This window comes from Phoenix dactylifera, chromosome 1 (genome assembly GCF_009389715.1).
Source record: "Phoenix dactylifera cultivar Barhee BC4 chromosome 1, palm_55x_up_171113_PBpolish2nd_filt_p, whole genome shotgun sequence".
NCBI classification, from domain to species: domain Eukaryota; kingdom Viridiplantae; phylum Streptophyta; class Magnoliopsida; order Arecales; family Arecaceae; genus Phoenix; species Phoenix dactylifera.
Window position 1 is genome coordinate 11,780,106 of NC_052392.1, and position 19,252 is coordinate 11,799,357.

The 19,252-nt window shown below is 50.3% G+C and overlaps 1 protein-coding gene across 2 annotated transcripts in view; it reads left to right on the top strand.

Moving 5' to 3' along the window:
• The first annotated feature begins 169 nt into the window (after positions 1-169).
• Positions 170-19,252, top strand: part of LOC103722479 (transmembrane emp24 domain-containing protein p24beta2-like) — a 28,634-nt gene continuing 9,551 nt past the window's right edge. The window contains exons 1-10 of one of the 2 annotated variants that reach the window (XM_039126560.1): positions 170-826; positions 929-997; positions 1,094-1,166; positions 4,980-5,254; positions 5,367-5,507; positions 5,702-5,833; positions 6,334-6,546; positions 6,830-7,048; positions 7,167-7,514; positions 7,588-8,426. In XM_039126560.1, coding sequence (XP_038982488.1) covers positions 413-826; positions 929-997; positions 1,094-1,166; positions 4,980-5,254; positions 5,367-5,507; positions 5,702-5,833; positions 6,334-6,546; positions 6,830-7,048; positions 7,167-7,514; positions 7,588-8,157 — 2,454 coding nt within the window. In that variant the 5' untranslated portion in view covers positions 170-412 and the 3' untranslated portion in view covers positions 8,158-8,426. Of the gene's footprint in view, positions 827-928; positions 998-1,093; positions 2,355-4,932; positions 5,255-5,366; positions 5,508-5,701; positions 5,834-6,333; positions 6,547-6,829; positions 7,049-7,166; positions 7,515-7,587; positions 8,427-19,252 lie in introns of those variants that run through there. The other variant, XM_008813047.4, reaches the window with a different exon arrangement.

A 19,252-nucleotide genomic window follows, 5' to 3' on the forward strand; every position in this document is an offset into this window, starting at 1 on the left:
TACCGATCCACCACCAGATGGTAGCACTCCACCATCGAGATAGAGCACCACCAATCCAGAACAGAAAATTGCAAAATATTACTTTTTTTTAAAAAAAATAAAAAATAATGAGGCTGGTAATATGTAGGTAACGGTGCTGGCAGGGCCGGCCCAACGGCCGCCTAGGCCCGGCCCGAAGACGAGGAATAGCTGGGTGCTTTTGTCGCCGGAGCATCTGCAGGAGGAATGTCAGTTTTTGTTCGATTTTGCGTGAAAGATCTGGTTTTTGTTCCTTTTCGGTCGAGTCCAGATCGAATGGGACGATGATGCCCAGTCGATGGATTTTGTGGTTTTGAATGATAGATAGGATGGGAGTAATGAAAGCGTGTTAGGGATTTCAGGTCCGGCGAGGAAGGGAGGAGGGGCGAGGGCGATGGATGCGGGAGATTTGAGAAGAGTGATGAGGAGCATGGGCGTAGATCTGTGGACGCTGATCGAGACCGCGCTCGACGTCGCCGCCGCGGACTATGGCAAGGAGCTCCGGGCGCGGCGAGACGGGATCGTGGAGCGGCTCTACGCGGCGGGGCCAGGGGCGGCGGATGGGTGCCGGAACTGCGCTCCCGGCGCCGCGGCGGAGCGGGCGGCGGCCGTCGGCCTGTCGACAGGGGGAATGGAGGGGAAGGGGAGTAGTAGCCCCGCGGCCGGGAAGGGGGCGGCGACGGCGTCGCCTCTGTCGATGAACGGAGATGAGAAAGGAGAAGAGCGAGAAGAAGAAGACGATGACTATCCGATCGACGACAAGACCAAAATCTTGGCCATTAAAGAGTTCCTGGAAGACCCCGATCAGGTCCATTGCCTTCCTTTCTTCTCTGCATTTTTTTTCTTTTTATTTCCTTTAATAATAAAAAAGGTTATTTTTTGGAATGAATTTTTGTGGTGGTTCGCACAGACGGAGGATTCTTTGGTAAGCCTGCTGCAAAATCTTGCAGACGTGGAGTTTACATTCAAGAATCTGAAGGTAAAGTAAATTCTAATTTTTCTTTTTAAAAATTCTTGTTTTATGTCTCATACTTTTATTAAAATTTAGTTTTTATTTCTTCTTCTCTGGATTCAGGAAACAGATATAGGAAGGCATGTGAACTGCTTTCGCAAGCATCCGTCGCCAGAAGTACGGCAATTGGTTTCAGGTTTGAAGTCGATTTTAGGTCATTCTCTCTCAGGAAGTCCAAATTCTTAGACATCTTTTCGAAGTTTAGAATGGTTGTCATCTGAGAGTATCTGTAACATCTCAGAGAAATAATTGGCCAATACCCTCACCTCCCTATCGAGTTGAAGGCCACCCAGCTGGCTAAACCTTTTCTGCATCATGATGACTTCGAGTCTCTCCACTATGAAGTCTATCATCAGGTGGACAAAGGAGTCATAGTTGCTGGATGTAGCCACACCATATTTGGCGCTTCCAAGTTCCAAGAAGCAATCTTTGCTTGCAATTTTTGAGTTTCTTCAGAGATTGGACTTTTTTTTATCAAAGATTGAGGTTTTTGGGTTTTGTTGCACTTATTAAATTTTTTTTATCATTTAAAAAAAAAAAAAATTAGCGAGTCCGCCTTGGCCCCAAATGCATTGGCCGCCTCTGCGTGCTGGCGGCTTGTTAACAACAAAATACTCCGAATACAGCTCAGATATCTTCTAATTTTGTATAAAGATAATATAGAGGAGTCCAAGACCAATCTTATTTTATTAGATCAGAGATTGTGATTGTATCTTTCGTGCAACGGAAGGATTCACCTTTCCTCCTGCGAATCCACCATTGGATCACCCACTGGTCACTTTGAGATATGTGCAGGTAGTGAGTGATGGAGCCCGGAGCGCTTTGATGTCCGTGCGGTGGGTGATCCAACGGTTGATTCGTTCGAAAGACACAACCCGGATCCACGTCGGCCGTTTGCCGCTATTTTTTTTGGCCCAACATTAGGATAACAAGAAACAACGACGACCGAGAGAGAGAGAGAGCGAAAGCGCCGTGAACCACATTATAAACACACGTATGCCCAGAGAGGGGGGGCGCGCGCGAGGAAGGGAGAGAGAGAGAGAGAGAGAGAGATGGGAGGAGAAGATGAGAGTCCTCTGTTTGAGACGAAGGGAGAAAAGGGAAGGATTTGGTATAAACTTTATGCTTTCTCTGTGTTCGTTGGGTTGTGTTTAATCTGGGTGTACAGAGCTAGCCACATCCCAAAGCTTGGAGAAGAAGGGAGGTGGATTTGGTTGGGGCTCTTTGGAGCTGAGCTCTGGTTCGGTTTCTACTGGGTTCTCAACCAATCCGTGCGCTGGAATCCAGTATATCGTCGCACCTTCAAAGAAAGGCTCTCCAAGAGGTAAGAGAAACGCTCTCTCTCTCTCTCTCTCTCTCTCTCTCGCTCTCGCTCTTACACACACAGACAAAGCTAGTAGAGACAACTGCACACGATTAGGTTCGAGCACATGGGTGGACGGTGGTGAAGGTTGGAAGATAAAAATATTGGCATGAAAACAACTTCACCGATTTCCACGCCTCGTTTTGTCTTTTTGTCAAAGGGTGCAGTAAACTATGACCGCCGTTTCCAACCTCCGCAAAGAGAAAAATGAGAGAGAGAGAGAGAGATTGATTCAAAGTAAAAACGACAAGAATTAAAAATAAACATTCAGCAAAGAAAAGATCGATGAAGCAGGCCCACCAGTCCAGCAAACTTCAATCATTGTATTTGAGAGTCAACTCTCAAACAGTCATTAACATTGAACCTGATATTTTCAAAGGTATCAGAATGGCCATTCTAACCTTATAAAATCCGTTTTTGCTTTTATCTGAAATTATTTTTCTGTATATATATATTTTTAAGAATAATGGTGGTTTTTTTAGCCAGACACCTCCTATTTAGCCGTGGACAACAAAGATTTAGGGTTGTTTACTATTTTTTTTGATTTTTGATTTTTTTTATTTATCTCTATATCACTGAAATAATATATGAAGATTGATATTGAAGATAACATTTGCATAAAACTTTTGCTATCTTTTTTTTTTTAAATCAATTGATTTATACTGCCAAAACTTTAAAAGTTGTGCAAAAAATTGTAAAAAATAAACGGGGTTTTACGGTACATATTGTTCACTCTAGTTCATTTTTTTTCTTGGATTTTGAAAACAAAAATAGAAGACGGAAGTAATACCAAAAGGGACCCTAGAGAATTAGTGATTTTAAAAACATGACCTATATATGTTCTCTTCTTTTAGATTACGGAAAACACAATTCTCAGGAGCTGGCAAATATCTTTTTCTTAAATTCACTATTGTAAGGATTCTTTGTTGGTCCAATACAATACTAGGTAAAAGATTTTGATTTTTTCTGGTGTTGGAGTTTTCCGAAGATTACCTACTAATCAAGATTTGATTCCACTAAAGTTAGAATCTTATAAGTGTTAGTCGCTGTAAAGATTCCACCTGATTTTATTTTGAGGGATTTTTTTTTTTAGGAGGGGGATTCCATCTAATTTTCAGCACCTAGAAACACCATATAGAGAAGAATTAGATGACTGAACCTCTTCAAGATGTTGCATAACCTATCTATTTCCTCCCTTTAGATGAATTTGGAACTGTTTGAAATCCTAAATTGGTAACTGTGCGCAAGGGACTAGTTCAGACATAAAAGCTTCTTTCTTAACTGCCATCCCAAATGGTACTGGAATTTCTTAATACACTAGCAGTTTTGAAAATTGGAAGTTGTTCCAATTAAGGTCCGCCGTACCGGTACCGGTTGGCGTACCGGTGGTGGCCCGGACCGGTACGAAACCGGTCCCGTATCGGTCCGAACCGGTGGCGTACCGGTCCCAACCGGTTCCGTACCGGTTCCGTACCGGTTCTTCAACAATAAACTACCGTCTTGTATGGTGCATCCCAACTTTTTGGACTTAAAGTTATAATATTAAGTCTCTCTCTCTCAAAAATCCTTGTAGCAGTTTCTAGCTACCAAAAATCTTCAAGTCTTCGGGTGGTGCATCTTCAAGATCCACAAAATTCTAGTGCAAGTGGATCGCTCTATGGAGCACAAAGCTCAAAGTCTGCTGCTATTAATATATGTGATTTTAGTTTAGCATGTCTACACATGTCTATGAAAAATTAAAAGAAACCATCTAGCTTTTGGCACCCTAAATTTCAAGAGACATGCATCTTTCTTAATTTGCACCGGAGCCTGCCATTCTCTCTTGACCAGTCTTTCACCATCAACATTTCTTGCCCACAATATATCAAAGGTCCAAAGTCCTGTGCTCCGTAGGTTAATTGTAGATATGGGAGGCAGTCGGGTCGGGTTGGACAAGATATGGGTCAAATTGGATGCATAATTTTTGTCAATTCGAATCATTAAATAGGTCAAAAATTCAGATCCAAAACTCGGCCATTTATTAAACAGATAATTTAACCTGATCTATAACAAGTTGAAATAAATTAAATGGATTAACCAGTTAACTATTGCCACACTTGTTCATACACCAAATTCTCCGGCCCATGACCTGTCACCTTTTTTGCAACCCTGCAGTAACCCAACAAGCTCATCTCCAGTCATTTATCTTGCGATTACGGCGGGCATCGAAGTAATAAGGGTTCTTGCTTCCAAGTTCTCATCATCCATATATAGTTTGAGTTATATGGCTCTCCCACATGTAGTGATTTGTTCATTCTTAGATGCAAATTAATCGAGCCCATTTTGTGAGCTTCCAATCTGCACCTGTAACTCTAGATGATTGAATTCCCATCTAAACTGCAAACTCCACTCAGATACGAGGAGCTAGGCCTTTATTCCATACATTCGTTTTGTTCTTAAAAGGGCCAAAATGAACATCCTTAATGAGTTCATGCAAACATATTTAACAGTACGTGTATTGTTTGATCGAAAAAAGACAATGTGATCTTTCATGAAATAGATACCAAGCCAAGTTGCCCAATGTCGATGCTTTCGTGTGCACGGCAGACCCAATGATAGAACCACCAGCTATGGTGATCAGCACTGTTCTTTCAGTCATGGCATACGAGTACCCGCCGGAGAAGCTTAGTGTCTACCTCTCTGATGATGCTGGGTCTGAGCTCACATTCTATGCTCTCCTAGAGGCGTCTCGCTTTGCAAAGTCTTGGATACCCTTTTGCAAGAAGTTCAAGGTGGAGCCTAGATCTCCAGATGCATATTTTAATGGAGAATGTATGTGCCCAAAAGATGGCCTACAAGCTGTTGAATGGGGAAAAATAAAGGTAACATGTCATGCTAGAGTCATGTTTCAATTATTTGACTGCATATTATTAAGACTGCCTTGATATGTATATCCAGTAATTTCTGTCCACTTGAACTCCTATGTTGTCATAGAGCCTGTACACAGAGATGGAGAACCGAATCAATGATGCCGTAAAATTTGGGAAGGTTTCAGAAAATATTCGCAAACAGCATAGAGGATTTCTTGAGTGGAACAGGGCTACAACTTCTCGAGATCACCAAGCTATTCTCCATGTAAGTTGGTTTGCTTGTGCTTGTTGGTGGAGGATATGACCATAATTCACCCATAAATGTAGAGCTTATGCATATATAATGTAGAAAAGCCATCTTGTGCTAAGGTTTTTGAGTGAGCCAACTTGTACTAAGTTAAAATGTATACCTACATTCTTCAATGAATGCATTCTGATTTCTGATCTATATTTGTTTAGATTTTAATTGATGGGAGAGATACGAATGCTATTGATGATGAAGGCTTTACGCTGCCCACATTGGTTTACATGGCTCGTGAGAAGAGACCCTATCGCCACCATAATTTCAAAGCTGGAGCTATGAATTCTCTGGTAAAAACTCCATTTGGATGCATACCTATATTTATTTTAATGCTCCTATAAAATCTATACTATATTATCAAATGAGAGAGAAATATATCATTTTGGATTCAGTCTATCAAATTTGTTCTCTTTTCACAAATGTCTATAAACAATACAAATATGATGTAAGATATGTAATGCATGCATACTAATATTTATTTTTTTAGTCTCTATTTCTCATCTATAAATTTTTTCCTAAATATTTCAAATCAATTGGACTTGCTCTAGTATTTAATAGTCATAATAATAATAATAATAAACTATCTATCTCTTATGCATATCCCCAGCGAATTGGATTCTTTTCAAAATTTAAAAACAAACAAAAGTATTGATATTCATATCTAACCAACATGTTTTTTCTCTCTATTATTCCTCCATTTTTATTTTCTTTTAATGTTCATTGCATTTGTTCATTTGCTAGTAAATACTCAAATCACCCTCCATTCTCACCAATTTTTTGCATTCTTCAGGTAAGGGTTTCATCAGAGATTAGTAGTGGAGCAGTCATGCTCAATGTTGACTGCGATATGTATTCGAGCAATTCAGAAACTGTAAAAGATGCATTATGTTTCCTTATGGATGAAGAGAAGGGCCATGAGATCGCATATGTGCAACTTCCACAGCTCTTCAATAACATAACCAAGAATGACATTTATGGCAGTTCACCAATGTGGGCTTGGAAGGTGGGTGGCATCAACAATATAAGCTCCACGCCAAAATCTTATAAAATTTCATCTACAAATTATCAGTAAATTTAGCAACACAAATCTCTGACAAGCAACATTACTGACTTCAACTATATATATGGTGTAAAATCGGTCCACCGCTCGCGCGCGCGAGAGAGAGAGGAGGCATGATAGTTGTGATGCTGTAATTTGGCATTCTTGATACAAGATTGTTTAAATTTCTAAATCATAATAGAGATTTCAAACTCTTACCTCACACTTTTTTCGGGATATGAAGCAGGACTTTCATGGTTTGGATGGATATGGCGGGCCTCTGTACGTGGGATCTGGTTGTTTCCACAGAAGAGAGAGTCTCTGTGGGAAACACTTCAATGAAACTTGCAAAGCAGCACTTCGAGCGAATGAGAGGAACATGGAAGCTAGTGCATCCACTTTGGAGGAGAGAGCAAAAAGTCTTATTACCTGCACCTATGAGGATAACACTGAATGGGGAAAAGAGGTCTCTCTGCCATTCTGTCTTAGATTAATATATGTCGACATGTCTATTAGAACTTATTTCTTTCTTTATGCATATCCATCTCTCATTTCTTACGACCTCAGTGAACTTGGATTTGTAGATGGGTTTGAAGTATGGATGCCCGGTGGAGGATGTGATCACTGGCTTGGCAATCAAATGCAGGGGATGGAAATCCATCTACTTCAATCCTTCGAGAGCGGGTTTCTTAGGTGTTGCCCCTGTGACATTGGCGCAGACGCTAGTGCAGCACAAGAGATGGTCTGAGGGGGATTTCCAGATATTCTTATCCAAGTATTGCCCCTTCCTCTATGGGAAGGGGAAACTAAAGCTGGGCCTTCAAATGGGATACAGTATATATTGCCTATGGGCTCCTTGCTCCTTTCCAACACTGTACTACGTTATCATCCCCCCCTTCACCCTTCTGCATGGCATTTCCTTGTTTCCAAAAGTAAGAATCGTCTTCCTCTCTATCTCTATCTCCCTCTCTCTCATGCAGATTGTGTTACATTTCTAATGAACAGGCATCTGGCATATGGTTCATGCCATTCTCATATGTGATCGCTGCTACAACTATGTTTAGTTTATGGGAGGCATTTTTGTTTGGATGTACCATGAAAAGGTGGTGGAACGAGCAGCGGATGTATTTGTTCAAGAGATTGGCTTCTTACCCCTTCGCGTTCGTTGACACAATTTTTCGGCATCTGGGTCTTAACAAGTCTACATTCATCATCACTGCGAAGGTGGCTGACGAAGAGGTCTCAAAGAGATACAAGCAAGAGATGATGGAGTTCGGCTCGCCTTCTCCCATGTTCACAATCCTAGCGACGCTTGCGATGCTCAACCTCGTCTGCCTCATCGGTGGAGCCAAGAGGTTGGTGTTGGGTGAAGGAATTGGTCTACTTGGCTCCATGCTGCTGCAGTTTGTTCTCTGTGCGTCCGTCGTTCTCATCAACATGCCCGTCTACCAAGCAATGTTCTTCCGTAATGATGGGGGACGCATGCCAACCTCCATCACATTGACTTCGGTTGCTCTGGCCATGTTATTAGCTTACATGGTTCCTGAGCAGTATTTCAGGCTTCCAAGAGTTTAAGAATGAGAGAAAAGAAAGGAACAGGAGGTTCTTTTTGATTCATGAAGTCATGGCGCATAAGATGGAAATCGGCTGCAGCAGAGGCAAGTTATTGTATTATGAGATCTCCATGCTCTTCTAGCTAGCCTAAATATTGAAGCATCATCATCAAGGGCTTAACATGTTGAATTGCTTCATGCAAAGGCAACTTAATAGTTGAAAACATCTCTTTGTTATATCAAACTAATGATATGTGATTCATCATCTACCTATATAATTACTGATTCTCATCAAAGCATGCATTCCATCTCATCAATGGAGGAAGTCATCATGTGGTGAGCAAGCTACTTATATGCGCTTCGTCGTACTTTCATGCTCTGCATCGGTTTCGCACGAACAAGTTTATATTAGAAAGAAATAAAATTGCACTGTGGATAGCTTAAAAGGCACATTATACTGAGTTCGACATTTACATAGTAAAATTCCTGCACTATCTCCAGACGCCACCTTCAACACATTACCTGAATGCCAAGCATATATAATGCAGTGAGTAATAGATCCGTCAATGGAGAATCAGAAATGCAAATATCATTTATAAAAACTGAAATTTTATAGAAAACTTAGGAAACATAAAAATGAAAGATCCCGGATCAAGTTGCCTTTGGCGCAGAGAGGTAAAGAAATTTTCACGTACAGGCTACTGGAGAAAACAAACTTAAGCTATGAGGCAGTGAGGATGCAGTCTACATGATTTTTAAAAACCTATTCCCACATTCATAAATCTTAAAGCTCATCATTAAGTAATCAATTTTTCCAAGCACTTAAACCGGCAGAAAAAGGGTCGGAAAACTTGTGATCTGATAGTAAATTAGCTAACTAATTTATCTCTAAAGCTTAGACTGATATGGAATAGATCGGTAACACTTACACAAGTCAATTGTATTAGCAGGTGAATTAATTGAAACGAATGTAAGACCAAATTGTTGCCCAATTGCATGCGGTTCAGCATGAAATGAACCGATCTGCAACATTGCTAAGATCAACAATTCCACAGGTTGCTTAGCCCATTACATTACCTTACCTTCTTTCCCCCCTACATCTTCTCACTAGTTTTATTTGTTGCATCTTGTTACATGTGAACCGTGCTGCCAGAAGACGTACTGGACTTGAACTCATTAAAAAAAAAAAAAAAAAACTTTACATGAATACTCTTTCAAAAATTCAAATTTATATAGATACCTTCTTAATATTTATATTTACTTCTGTACCTCATAAAACACTGTTTTTGCACGGATACCTCTAACATAACGGTTCTTCGAACACCGTAAATAAAAACCATAATTATTTTAATTAAAAATCAAATAAAATTTTAAAATTACTTTTTTTTGTTTGTCATCGTGATTGTCTCATAAATATTTCTTTGTACATATCTACGTGTTGCTGGTGGTCCAAACCGAGAACGATTGACACAGCGGTGTGAACGGGGTTCCGTCTGAGTTGTCTTGGTTGGTGTTGGTTACGCTCCACCTTCCACCGGGAAACCTGCGAGCAAGCCTCGCACCACCACTGGGGTAGCGGGGGCCCTCCGACGATCAAGTCAGAGGAGATTGGAGGAGGAGGAGAGATGATAATAGCAAGCAAGAGAGTGCTCTGGAAGATATTGCTTACCCCCCCTTCTCTCCCCAGCCGCATATATACCTGGCTGGGGGGTCTCTCAGGGGGGTTTGTCATCGTGGGGCGCGATGGAGTGGCCACTGACATGGCCGTTACAGGGCGTCGTGGAGCAGCGCTGGGTACGGCCATGACAGGGCGTAGTGGAGTTCCGCTTTGTACGGCTGATACAGGAGATCGTGGAACAGCATCGGATACAGCCGTTGCAGGGAGTAGTGGAGCAGGAGGCCTCGGCGTGCCTCTGGGAAGCAGCCTGTCGTTATCAAGAGATCTCCGACTCGGGGTCGGAGTGCTGGATTAGGGGGCAGCCGACTCGGGGTCGGGTTGCGGTGCTGAGGATATCCGACTTGGGGTCGGATTGCTAGATTAAGGGGCAGCCGACTCGGGGTCGGGCTGCGAAGCCGAAGATGTCCGACTCGGGGCCGGACTGCTGGATCGAAGGGCAGCCGACTCGAGGTCAGGCTGTGGAGCCGAAGATGTCCGACTCGGGGTCGGATTGCTGGATCAAAGGACAGCCGTAGTCTTCATGGGCGCGCGTGCCGGTCACGTGGAGCATGGCGGCTTAGTTCCCCCGTAACAGTAGCCCCCCACTTCCGAGCCTGGAACCAGAAGGGGAACGGGTGAAGGGAGTGATGCTTCGAGATTGCCGCCATCCCTCGGAGAGGCGCGCGCGCTTCGAGCTCCCCGCCTTCTTTATGGCGTATGGCGGTTGTTGCTGACCTGGCAGTCTGAGGATTTCGGCGGACATCCTTCCTTAATGGTGTCGATTCGCCTTTGGGGCGCGAGCGACCCTTCGGCGGCCAGGCGTCCTCTGGCGTCATCGAGGCATCACCCGCCTTTCCGCCTATTTAACCGGGGGCCCTCCCCCGTCCGTCTTCCTCTTTACAGACATTTTCGAGTTTCCCCTTTGCGCTGCCGTTGTTGCCGTCGGACTGTTCGCTTGCTTCTCCTTTGACGCTCTCGGAGCCGTTCTTCCTTCTCTTCCGGTGAGTTACCCCATTCTTCTACTTAGGGCTCTCCATACTTTCTCCTTTTGTACTAGTGTACCCCAGTCGTCCCGGTCTTTCCCCCCTTCTTGTCCCCGTCCTGACCGTAGGTTTATTGGCCATTAGGAATGGGCGAAGTGAGAGCAGACCACATTAAGTCGGAGCTGGTCGCCGAAGACTTAGACAAACTCGTGGCTCGGTACCACCTTCCCGAGGCCTGCAACGTTACGCTCCCGGGGCCTGAGGAGAGGATGTCCCATCCTCCTCCAGGGAAGATCGCCATCAATGAGGGCATTCTCCAGGCCGGGTTCCGCTTTCCCCCTTCGGACTTAGTCGTGCAGGTACTCCGGGGTTTAAGAGTTGCGCCGACGCAACTGGTGCCGAACTCGTGGCGTGCCCTGACGGTCTTCCAGGTTCTCTGCCGCATGCACGAGATTTCCGCCACTCTGAATGTTTTTTGGGAGTTCTACAGCCTGAGTGGCCACCCCCAGGACAAAGGGTGGTGGTGCTTTGCGGCGTGGCGAGGGTGCGGCCTCGTCAAAGAGGCTCCTTCCTCCATTCACGGCTGGAAGGAGCGTTTCTTCTTCATCGATGTAGACCCCTCTTGGGAAATCAGGGCGACCTGGGAGACGCCGATGAAGTCCCCGATCGGCCTATCGAGACTGTCGAGGGAGGAATCCGATGGCTTGGCCGCCTTGAAGGGGTTGGTTGCCGAGGGCCAGCTCCCCCCGGTGGCCCGCCTTATTTCCGAGGATACCTTGGTGAATGTCGGTCTGAGCTCGGTCCCCACCGACCGTGAGCCCGCTACCATTTCTTTTGACTCTTTTCTCCTCTTTCGTCTCGTTCTTTCCTTCGGTTTCTCAGCCCTCGACCATCTCGTTCTTGTTGCAGAGATTGACGACGTCATGCGGTCGGACAAGGGACCGGCTGTTGGTAGGTCGTCCCTACTGGAAGCGGTCCGGAGGAGGAAACGAGCTCCTCCGAGCGGGGCCCCGCCGGCGAAGAAGTCCCGCAAGGAGGTGCCTCCGACGCCGACCGACGAGTCCGGGCCCACCGATCAGGGAGACGCCGTGGGCACGGACCGGCAGCTGACGCTGTATCAGCCCTCCGGTGGTGAGACTGCCGCTATTCCGGAGGTATCATCCGAGCCCGCTCAAGACGGACGGGTCGGACGTGATCGGTCCCCGGCCCGGCCTTCGACTCAGCCGGCTCCTGATAATTCGAGGAGGGACGCGCCGAGGCCCTGGCCGAGCGGGGCCCTATCAATTCCTGGAGTGACCCCCGCCCCGAGCACAATCAGCAGGACTCTTCCCCAGGCGATGGATAAGGGTAAGGCTGCAGAACCACCATCCGGCTCCGGGGAGAAATCGGGGTCGGCCTTCACTACCGATGGCGCCCGAAACCTCATCGAAACAGTGCTGCTGGAGAAGGACCGTCGGCGGGTCCGGGAGTTGGGGGTCTCTGACGTCGGGGCTGCCAGCTGCGTCTGTCTCATGTCGGTGAGTGTTCTTCTGGCCGCTTTTCACCATTTATTAGCTCTGTTGTTCTCCGCCTGACGCCCTCACTTTTCCTATCTCTTAGCTCGCCCAGTACATGATCCGTCTAGAGGAGTGCTACAAGGAACAGGCGGGGCTTCTGGCGAAGGCCGAGGACCGACTGAAAGCAGTGGAAGAGGGAGGCCAGGCTGTGGCGGGCAGGACGACCGGGGACCTCGAGGCGAGGCTCCGGGAGGCCGAAGAGCGGGCACTCGGCTTCGCCGCCCTCGAGAAGCAACTGTTGGAAGCTCGGGAGCAACTCAAAGTCGCCTCGGGCCTCGAAAGCAGGGTTAAGAAGGCGGAGGAACGAGCTGAAAAGCAGTCCCGGAAGGTCGCGGACTATCGAGAGAGGTGGGAGAAGGCTCAGCGGTCTGCCGACAGCGCCCGCAACCGAACCCGGTCTCTTGAAGCCAAACTGGGCGAATTGGAGTCAGCCTTGGAGAGGTCCCGCGCGAACGACCAAGAGCTCCGTTCGCGCCTGGAGGAAGCTGAAGCCGCTCGCACTGCTGCCGAGGCGAAGCATAAGGAGGCTCAGGCTAATCTGCTGAGGGTCTCCTCCGAGGCTGAAGACCGGATTGTGGCGAAGGTCTTGGAGGCTAAGGCTCAGATTACGGAGCGAGCAGAGGCGGCGCTGGCCGAGAAGAGTGCGGAGATCGGGCGCCAGGCGGTACAGGCTTATCGTCAGTCCGCCGAGTTCACCCGTGATATGTCGGAGGCGGTACGGGCCTATCGTCAGTCTGACGAGTTCATCCGTGACGCGTCGGACGCGGGGTCCGAATCCTTCATCTTAGGCTTCGAGGAGGGCCTGGCAAGGGTGTCGGCTAAGTACCCCGAAGTTGACCTGAGTGGGATTTCCCTTCTCGACTCCTCTCCGGCGCCATCGCCTGCTGATTCTCCTACCGCCTCCCTACCCCCTGCGGACGAGCCCGACGCTCCCGACCCGGGGGTTCCTCCAAGCTGACCTCTTGTACCTTTCGTTATCCTCTTTTTTTGTATGTCGGCGTTTTGCCAAATTGTATGGGCCTTGGCCCTGAAACAATGAAAATTAATACAAGTCGAATGTTTCTTCATCTCGCTTTCGTCCTCCTCTTTTTCTTTTTAACTCTTGGCAGCGTCTTGCCGACTCCTGACTCTCGAAGTTCTTCCGGCCCTAAGCCAGGCATCCGAGGGTTAGGCCTCAGGAAATTCTTCCGGCACTAAGCCAGGCGTCCGAGGGTTAGGCCTCAGGAAATTCTTCCGGCGCTAAGCCAGGCATCCGAGGGTTAGGCCTCAGGAAATTCTTCCGGCACTAAGCCAGGCATCCGAGGGTTAGGCCTCAGGAAATTCTTCCGGCACTAAGCCAGGCATCCGAGGGTTAGGCCTCAGGAAATTCTTCCGGCGCTAAGCCAGGCATCCGAGGGTTAGGCCTCAGGAAATTCTTCCGGCACTAAGCCAGGCATCCGAGGGTTAGGCCTCAGGAAATTCTTCCGGCGCTAAGCCAGGCATCCGAGGGTTAGGCCTCAGAAAATTCTTCCGGCACTAAGCCAGGCATCCGAGGGTTAGGCCTCAGAAAACTCTTCCGGCACTAAGCCAGGCATCCGAGGGTTAGGCCTCAGGAAATTCTTCCGGCGCTAAGCCAGGCATCCGAGGGTTAGGCCTCAGAAAATTCTTCCGGCCCTAAGCCAGGCATCCGAGGGTTAGGCCTCAGGAAATTCTTCCGGCACTAAGCCAGGCATCCGAGGGTTAGGCCTCAGGAAATTCTTCCGGCACTAAGCCAGGCATCCGAGGGTTAGGCCTCAGAAAATTCTTCCGGCACTAAGCCAGGCATCCGAGGGTTAGACCTCAGGAAATTCTTCCGGCACTAAGCCAGGCATCCGAGGGTTAGGCCTCAGAAAATTCTTCCGGCACTAAGCCAGGCATCCGAGGGTTAGGCCTCAGGAAATTCTTCCGGCACTAAGCCAGGCATCCGAGGGTTAGGCCTCAGGAAATTCCGCTCGTCGGTCGGCCAAGGCTGGCGCAAGCCGAGGCGACCGGTCGGGGCTTCAGGCTAGTCTGGTCCCGGGATGGTCATCGGGTTAGCCTGGCATCCGAGGGCCGAGCCTCGGGAGATTCCGCTCGTTGGTCGGCCAAGGCTGGCGCAAGCCAAGGCGACCGGTCGGGGCTTCAGGCTAGTCTGCTCCCGGGATGATCATCGGGTTAGCCTGGCATCCGAGGGCCGAGCCTCGGGAGATTCCGCTCGTTGGTCGGCCAAGGCTGGCGCAAGCCAAGACGACCGGTCGGGGCTTCAGGCTAGTCTGGTCCCGGGATGGTCATCGGGTTAGCCTGGCATCCGAGGGCCCTGCCTCGGGAGATTCCGCTCGTTGGTCGGCCAAGGCTGGCGCAAGCCAAGGCGACCGGTCGGGGCTTCAGGCTAGTCTGCTCCCGGGATGATCATCGGGTTAGCCTGGCATCCGAGGGCCGAGCCTCGGGAGATTCCGCTCGTTGGTCGGCCAAGGCTGGCGCAAGCCAAGGCGACCGGTTGGGGCTTCAGGCTAGTCTGGTCCCGGGATGATCATCGGGTTAGCCTGGCATCCGAGGGCCGAGCCTCGGAAGATTCCGCTCGTTGGTCGGCCAAGGCTGGCGCAAGCCAAGGCGACCGGTCGGGGCTTCAGGCTAGTCTGGTCCCGGGATGGTCATCGGGTTAGCCTGGCATCCGAGGGCCGAGCCTCGGGAGATTCCGCTCGTTGGTCGGCCAAGGCTGGCGCAAGCCGAGGCGACCGGTCGGGGCTTCAGGCTAGTCTGCTCCCGGGATGATCATCGGGTTAGCCTGGCATCCGAGGGCCGAGCCTCGGGAGATTCCGCTCGTTGGTCGGCCAAGGCTGGCGCAAGCCAAGGCGACCGGTCGGGGCTTCAGGCTAGTCTGGTCCCGGGATGGTCATCGGGTTAGCCTGACATCCGAGGGCCGAGCCTCGGAAGATTCCGTTCGTTGGTCGGCCAAGGCTGGCGGAAGCCGAGGCGACCGGTCGGGGCTTCAGGCTAGTCTGCTCCCGGGATGATCATCGGGTTAGCCTGGCATCCGAGGGCCGTGCCTCGGGAGATTCCGCTCGTTGGTCGGCCAAGGCTGGCGCAAGCCAAGGCGACCGGTCGGGGCTTCAGGCTAGTCTGCTCCCGGGATGATCATCGGGTTAGCCTGGCATCCGAGGGCCGAGCCTCGGGAGATTCCGCTCGTTGGTCGGCCAAGGCTGGCGCAAGCCGAGGCGACCGGTCGGGGCTTCAGGCTAGTCTGCTCCCGGGATGATCATCGGGTTAGCCTGGCATCCGAGGCCGTGCCTCGGGAAATTCCGCTCGTTGGCCATGCGCCTGTCGCTTGCAGCCCGACGGGGTTTCTCCGTGGCCAGCTGCGATCGTGTTTCTCCTCTTCTCCAAGCGTTGCCTGGGGAACACCAGAAGGGCATTAAACGCTAATTGATGCGTTACCTGGGAAATCGGATCGCCAGTTGCTGCTTGCGAGGAGTGTCAGTTAAGCGGCCGCGATGCGCGCGTTCTTCGAGGCGGATGCGGCCTGGGCGCGAGCGGAGATATATGGACCTAGGGGTACGTGCCACCCGGAGTGTCCTGCACAAAGAATGCGATTAAGGAGAATGACGCTTAGGAAATCACGGAAAGATACGCCTCGAGAGCCAGAACGGCTCCGGATTCAATGCGTCCGCATTTATGGGAGCCACCCGCATCGGAACGACCGGGGGGCTGCAGTTTGGCTATAAATACAGGTGCAGGTGCGATGGAGTTTGCCAAGCCGGAGCTGTTCAAGTTGCCATGGATCGTGGAACTTCTCTCTGGCGCATGGCTGAGAGACTCCTGCCGAAGGAACGGGAGGCGCGCCCCTCGCGACTTCAGCCAACTAGCCGTTTCATCTGGGATCAGCAAGGAGGGTCTCTCCGGCGGAACTCCGCTCTAGGCGTTTCATCCGGGATCACATCTCCCCTTCTTGAAGTTCAGCCTCCCGATTGAGCTCTGCACCAGACGCTCGATCCGGGACCGCGCCTCCATATGCTCTTCTCCCTCGTATTCCTTCTCTCCTCTGACACTGGGGAGGATCGGAATATCCTTTGGAGGCGGCGTTCCCCTGGGGGCAGCGGGAGCTTCGTCTGCGGCGGCTCCTCATCCTCTTCGTGGGGCGTGGATGGCGCCTCCGGTTGGAGGCAGTGTGGACTTCTCCTTCGTCCACTTCTTCTTCATCCGCGCCGGCTCTTCGTCTCTTTCGTGAGACGCCGATGGCGCCTCCGGTTGGAAGCACCCACTTCCGACGGGATTGCAACCGCTTCAGACGGAGGTTTCGGGATCCCAGATCTTCAGCTCCTCGGAGTCTCCACCTCTTCTTTACTTTCTTTACACCCTAATTCCCCTCTGGGAATTCCTTGTAATCACACGAGCACGCCGTTGTAACCAGAAATTATTGAAATGCAAAGTGTTATACATTTTTGAACTGTCTTTCTGGCATCGTCGTTCTACTGGTAATACATCCGCAGGTTAGCGGAATTCCAGCTCCTTAGAATTTCTCGACCATCTAGGGCCTCCAACTGGTAGGAGCCAGGTCGGTTTACCCAGCGAACCTTATATGGGCCTTCCCAATTTGGCGCTAGCTTCCCACCTTCCGCAGGTCGAGATGCTTTAGCTCGCCTTAGCACCAGATCTCCGATTCTGAAAAGCTTCGGTCGGACCTTGGAGTTGTAATATCGGGCCACCCTCCGCTGATACATCGCCATCCGAACCTGCGCCATTTCCCTCGCTTCTTCCAAGAGATCCAGGTTCCCTCGGAGTTGTTCCAAATTGGCCTCGGGTCGGTGCGCGGCCACCCGAGGTGAGGGGAGTCCGAGCTCCACGGGGACAACGGCTTCCGTGCCATAGGTTAGGCTGAAAGGCGTCTCCCCGGTAGGGGTCCGATGCGTGGTCCGATACGCCCAAAGGACATTCTCGAGTTCTTCGACCCAAGCTTGTCCCGTCTGACCGATTCGCGCTTTGATTCCTTGGAGGATTGTCCGATTTGTGACCTCGGCCTCGCCGTTGGTTTGGGGATGCAACACAGATGTGAACCGATGCTCGATCCCGAACTCCTCGCAGAAGTCACGGAAATGCTTGTTGTCGAACTGTCGCCCATTATCCGAGATGAGGACCCGAGGTACCCCAAATCGGACAATGATCTTCTTCTTCACGAACTTCCGGACTTGCACCTCCGTGATAGTGGCCAGCGGCTCTGCCTCCACCCACTTGGTGAAGTAGTCGATTGCAACAATCAAAAATTTCCGCTGAGCTGAAGCAACGGAGAATGGTCCAAGGATATCCATTCCCCACTGGGCGAAGGGCCAGGGTGCCGTGATTGGTGCCAAGGGGACAGAAGGGACTCTCTGGACGTTGGCGTGGCGCTGGCAGGCGTCGCATTTCTGCACATGATCCTTTGAGTCCTCCAACAAGGTAGGCCAATAATAGCCTTGCCTCATGATCTTATGCGCCAAGGACCTAGCCCCCAGGTGCGATCCGCAGATGCCTTCGTGGACTTCGCTGAGGGCGTAGGCCGCTTCCGAGGGGCGGAGGCACCTTAAGAGGGGGGCGGTGAACGAGGTCCGATACAGCCTCCCTTCATAGAGTACGTAGTAGGCGGACTTCATGACGAGTCGCCGAGCTTGATTTTCGTCCTCTGGGAGGATTCCTTCGGCGAGGTAGGCGACGAGCGGGTCCATCCAAGATGGCTCCGGATCAATCGCCATCACCGCTCCGGCCTCGCCGATGCTCGGGGCATCCAGGGTCTCCAGGTAGATCGCCCTCGACAAGTTGTGCGCGTCTGCGCCCACCAAGCGGGACAGCCTGTCGGCCCTGGCATTTTCGCTTCTTGGGACCTGCTGAATGTCAACACTGCCGAGGTCGGGAATGAGTGCTTGCACCTTCCAGACATAGCTCTGCATGGTCGGGCTCCGAGCCTCGAACTCCCCTCGGACCTGCCCGACCACCAGCTGGGAGTCGGTGAAGACCTTCAGGCGCCGGATGCCGAGCTCCTTGGTGAGTTTGAGTCCTGTGACTAGGGCCTCGTATTCCGCCTCGTTGTTGGTCACTGGAAATCTGAACCTCAAGGCATACTCGGCTATCACTCCATCGGGACTGGTAAGGACCAGCCCGGCCCCTCCACCTTCGGGGTTCGACGACCCATCAATGTGAAGCGTCCAGATTGGGAGGTCGAGGCTGGGTGTTTCCGGCGGCCTAGGTTCCGCCTCCTGCACAGTGCACTCAGCGAGGAAGTCCGCGAGCACCTGGGCCTTGATGGCGGGTCGGGGCTGGTAGCGGATGTCGAACTCACCAAGTTCTACTGCCCACTTCACCAGCCGTCCCGCATTCTCAGGATTGCTGAGGATCTGCCGCAGTGGTTGATCGGTCAAGAGGGTGACAGGATGAGCCTGGAAATAGGGGCGAAGCCTCCTGGCCGCGGTGAGCAGCGCGAAGGCGATCTTTTCCGCCTTCGTATACCGCGTCTCGGCATCCCGTAGGACCCGGCTGATGTAGTACACAGGCTTCTGGAGCTTTGCCTCTTTCCGAACCAGTACTGCGCTGACTGCGGTTGGGGAGACCGCCAGATAGAGGTAGAGCATCTCCCCCTCTTGCGGCTTGGACAGCAGGGGAGGAGACGCCAAGTACTCCTTGAGTTGGTCGAATGCCACTTGACATTCGGCCGTCCAAAGGAAGTCTTTCGGACGCTTCAACACCTTGAAGAATGGTTGGCAGCGTTCGGCCGATTTTGCCACAAATCGTCCGAGCGCGGCGACCCTTCCAGCGAGCTCCTGAACCTCCTTCACTTTGGTCGGAGGGGACATATCTTGGATGGCCTTGATTTTGTCCGGGTTGGCCTCGATCCCCTGCTGGTTGACAATGAAACCGAGGAACCTCCCGGCCGAAGCACCAAAGGCGCACTTCGCTGGG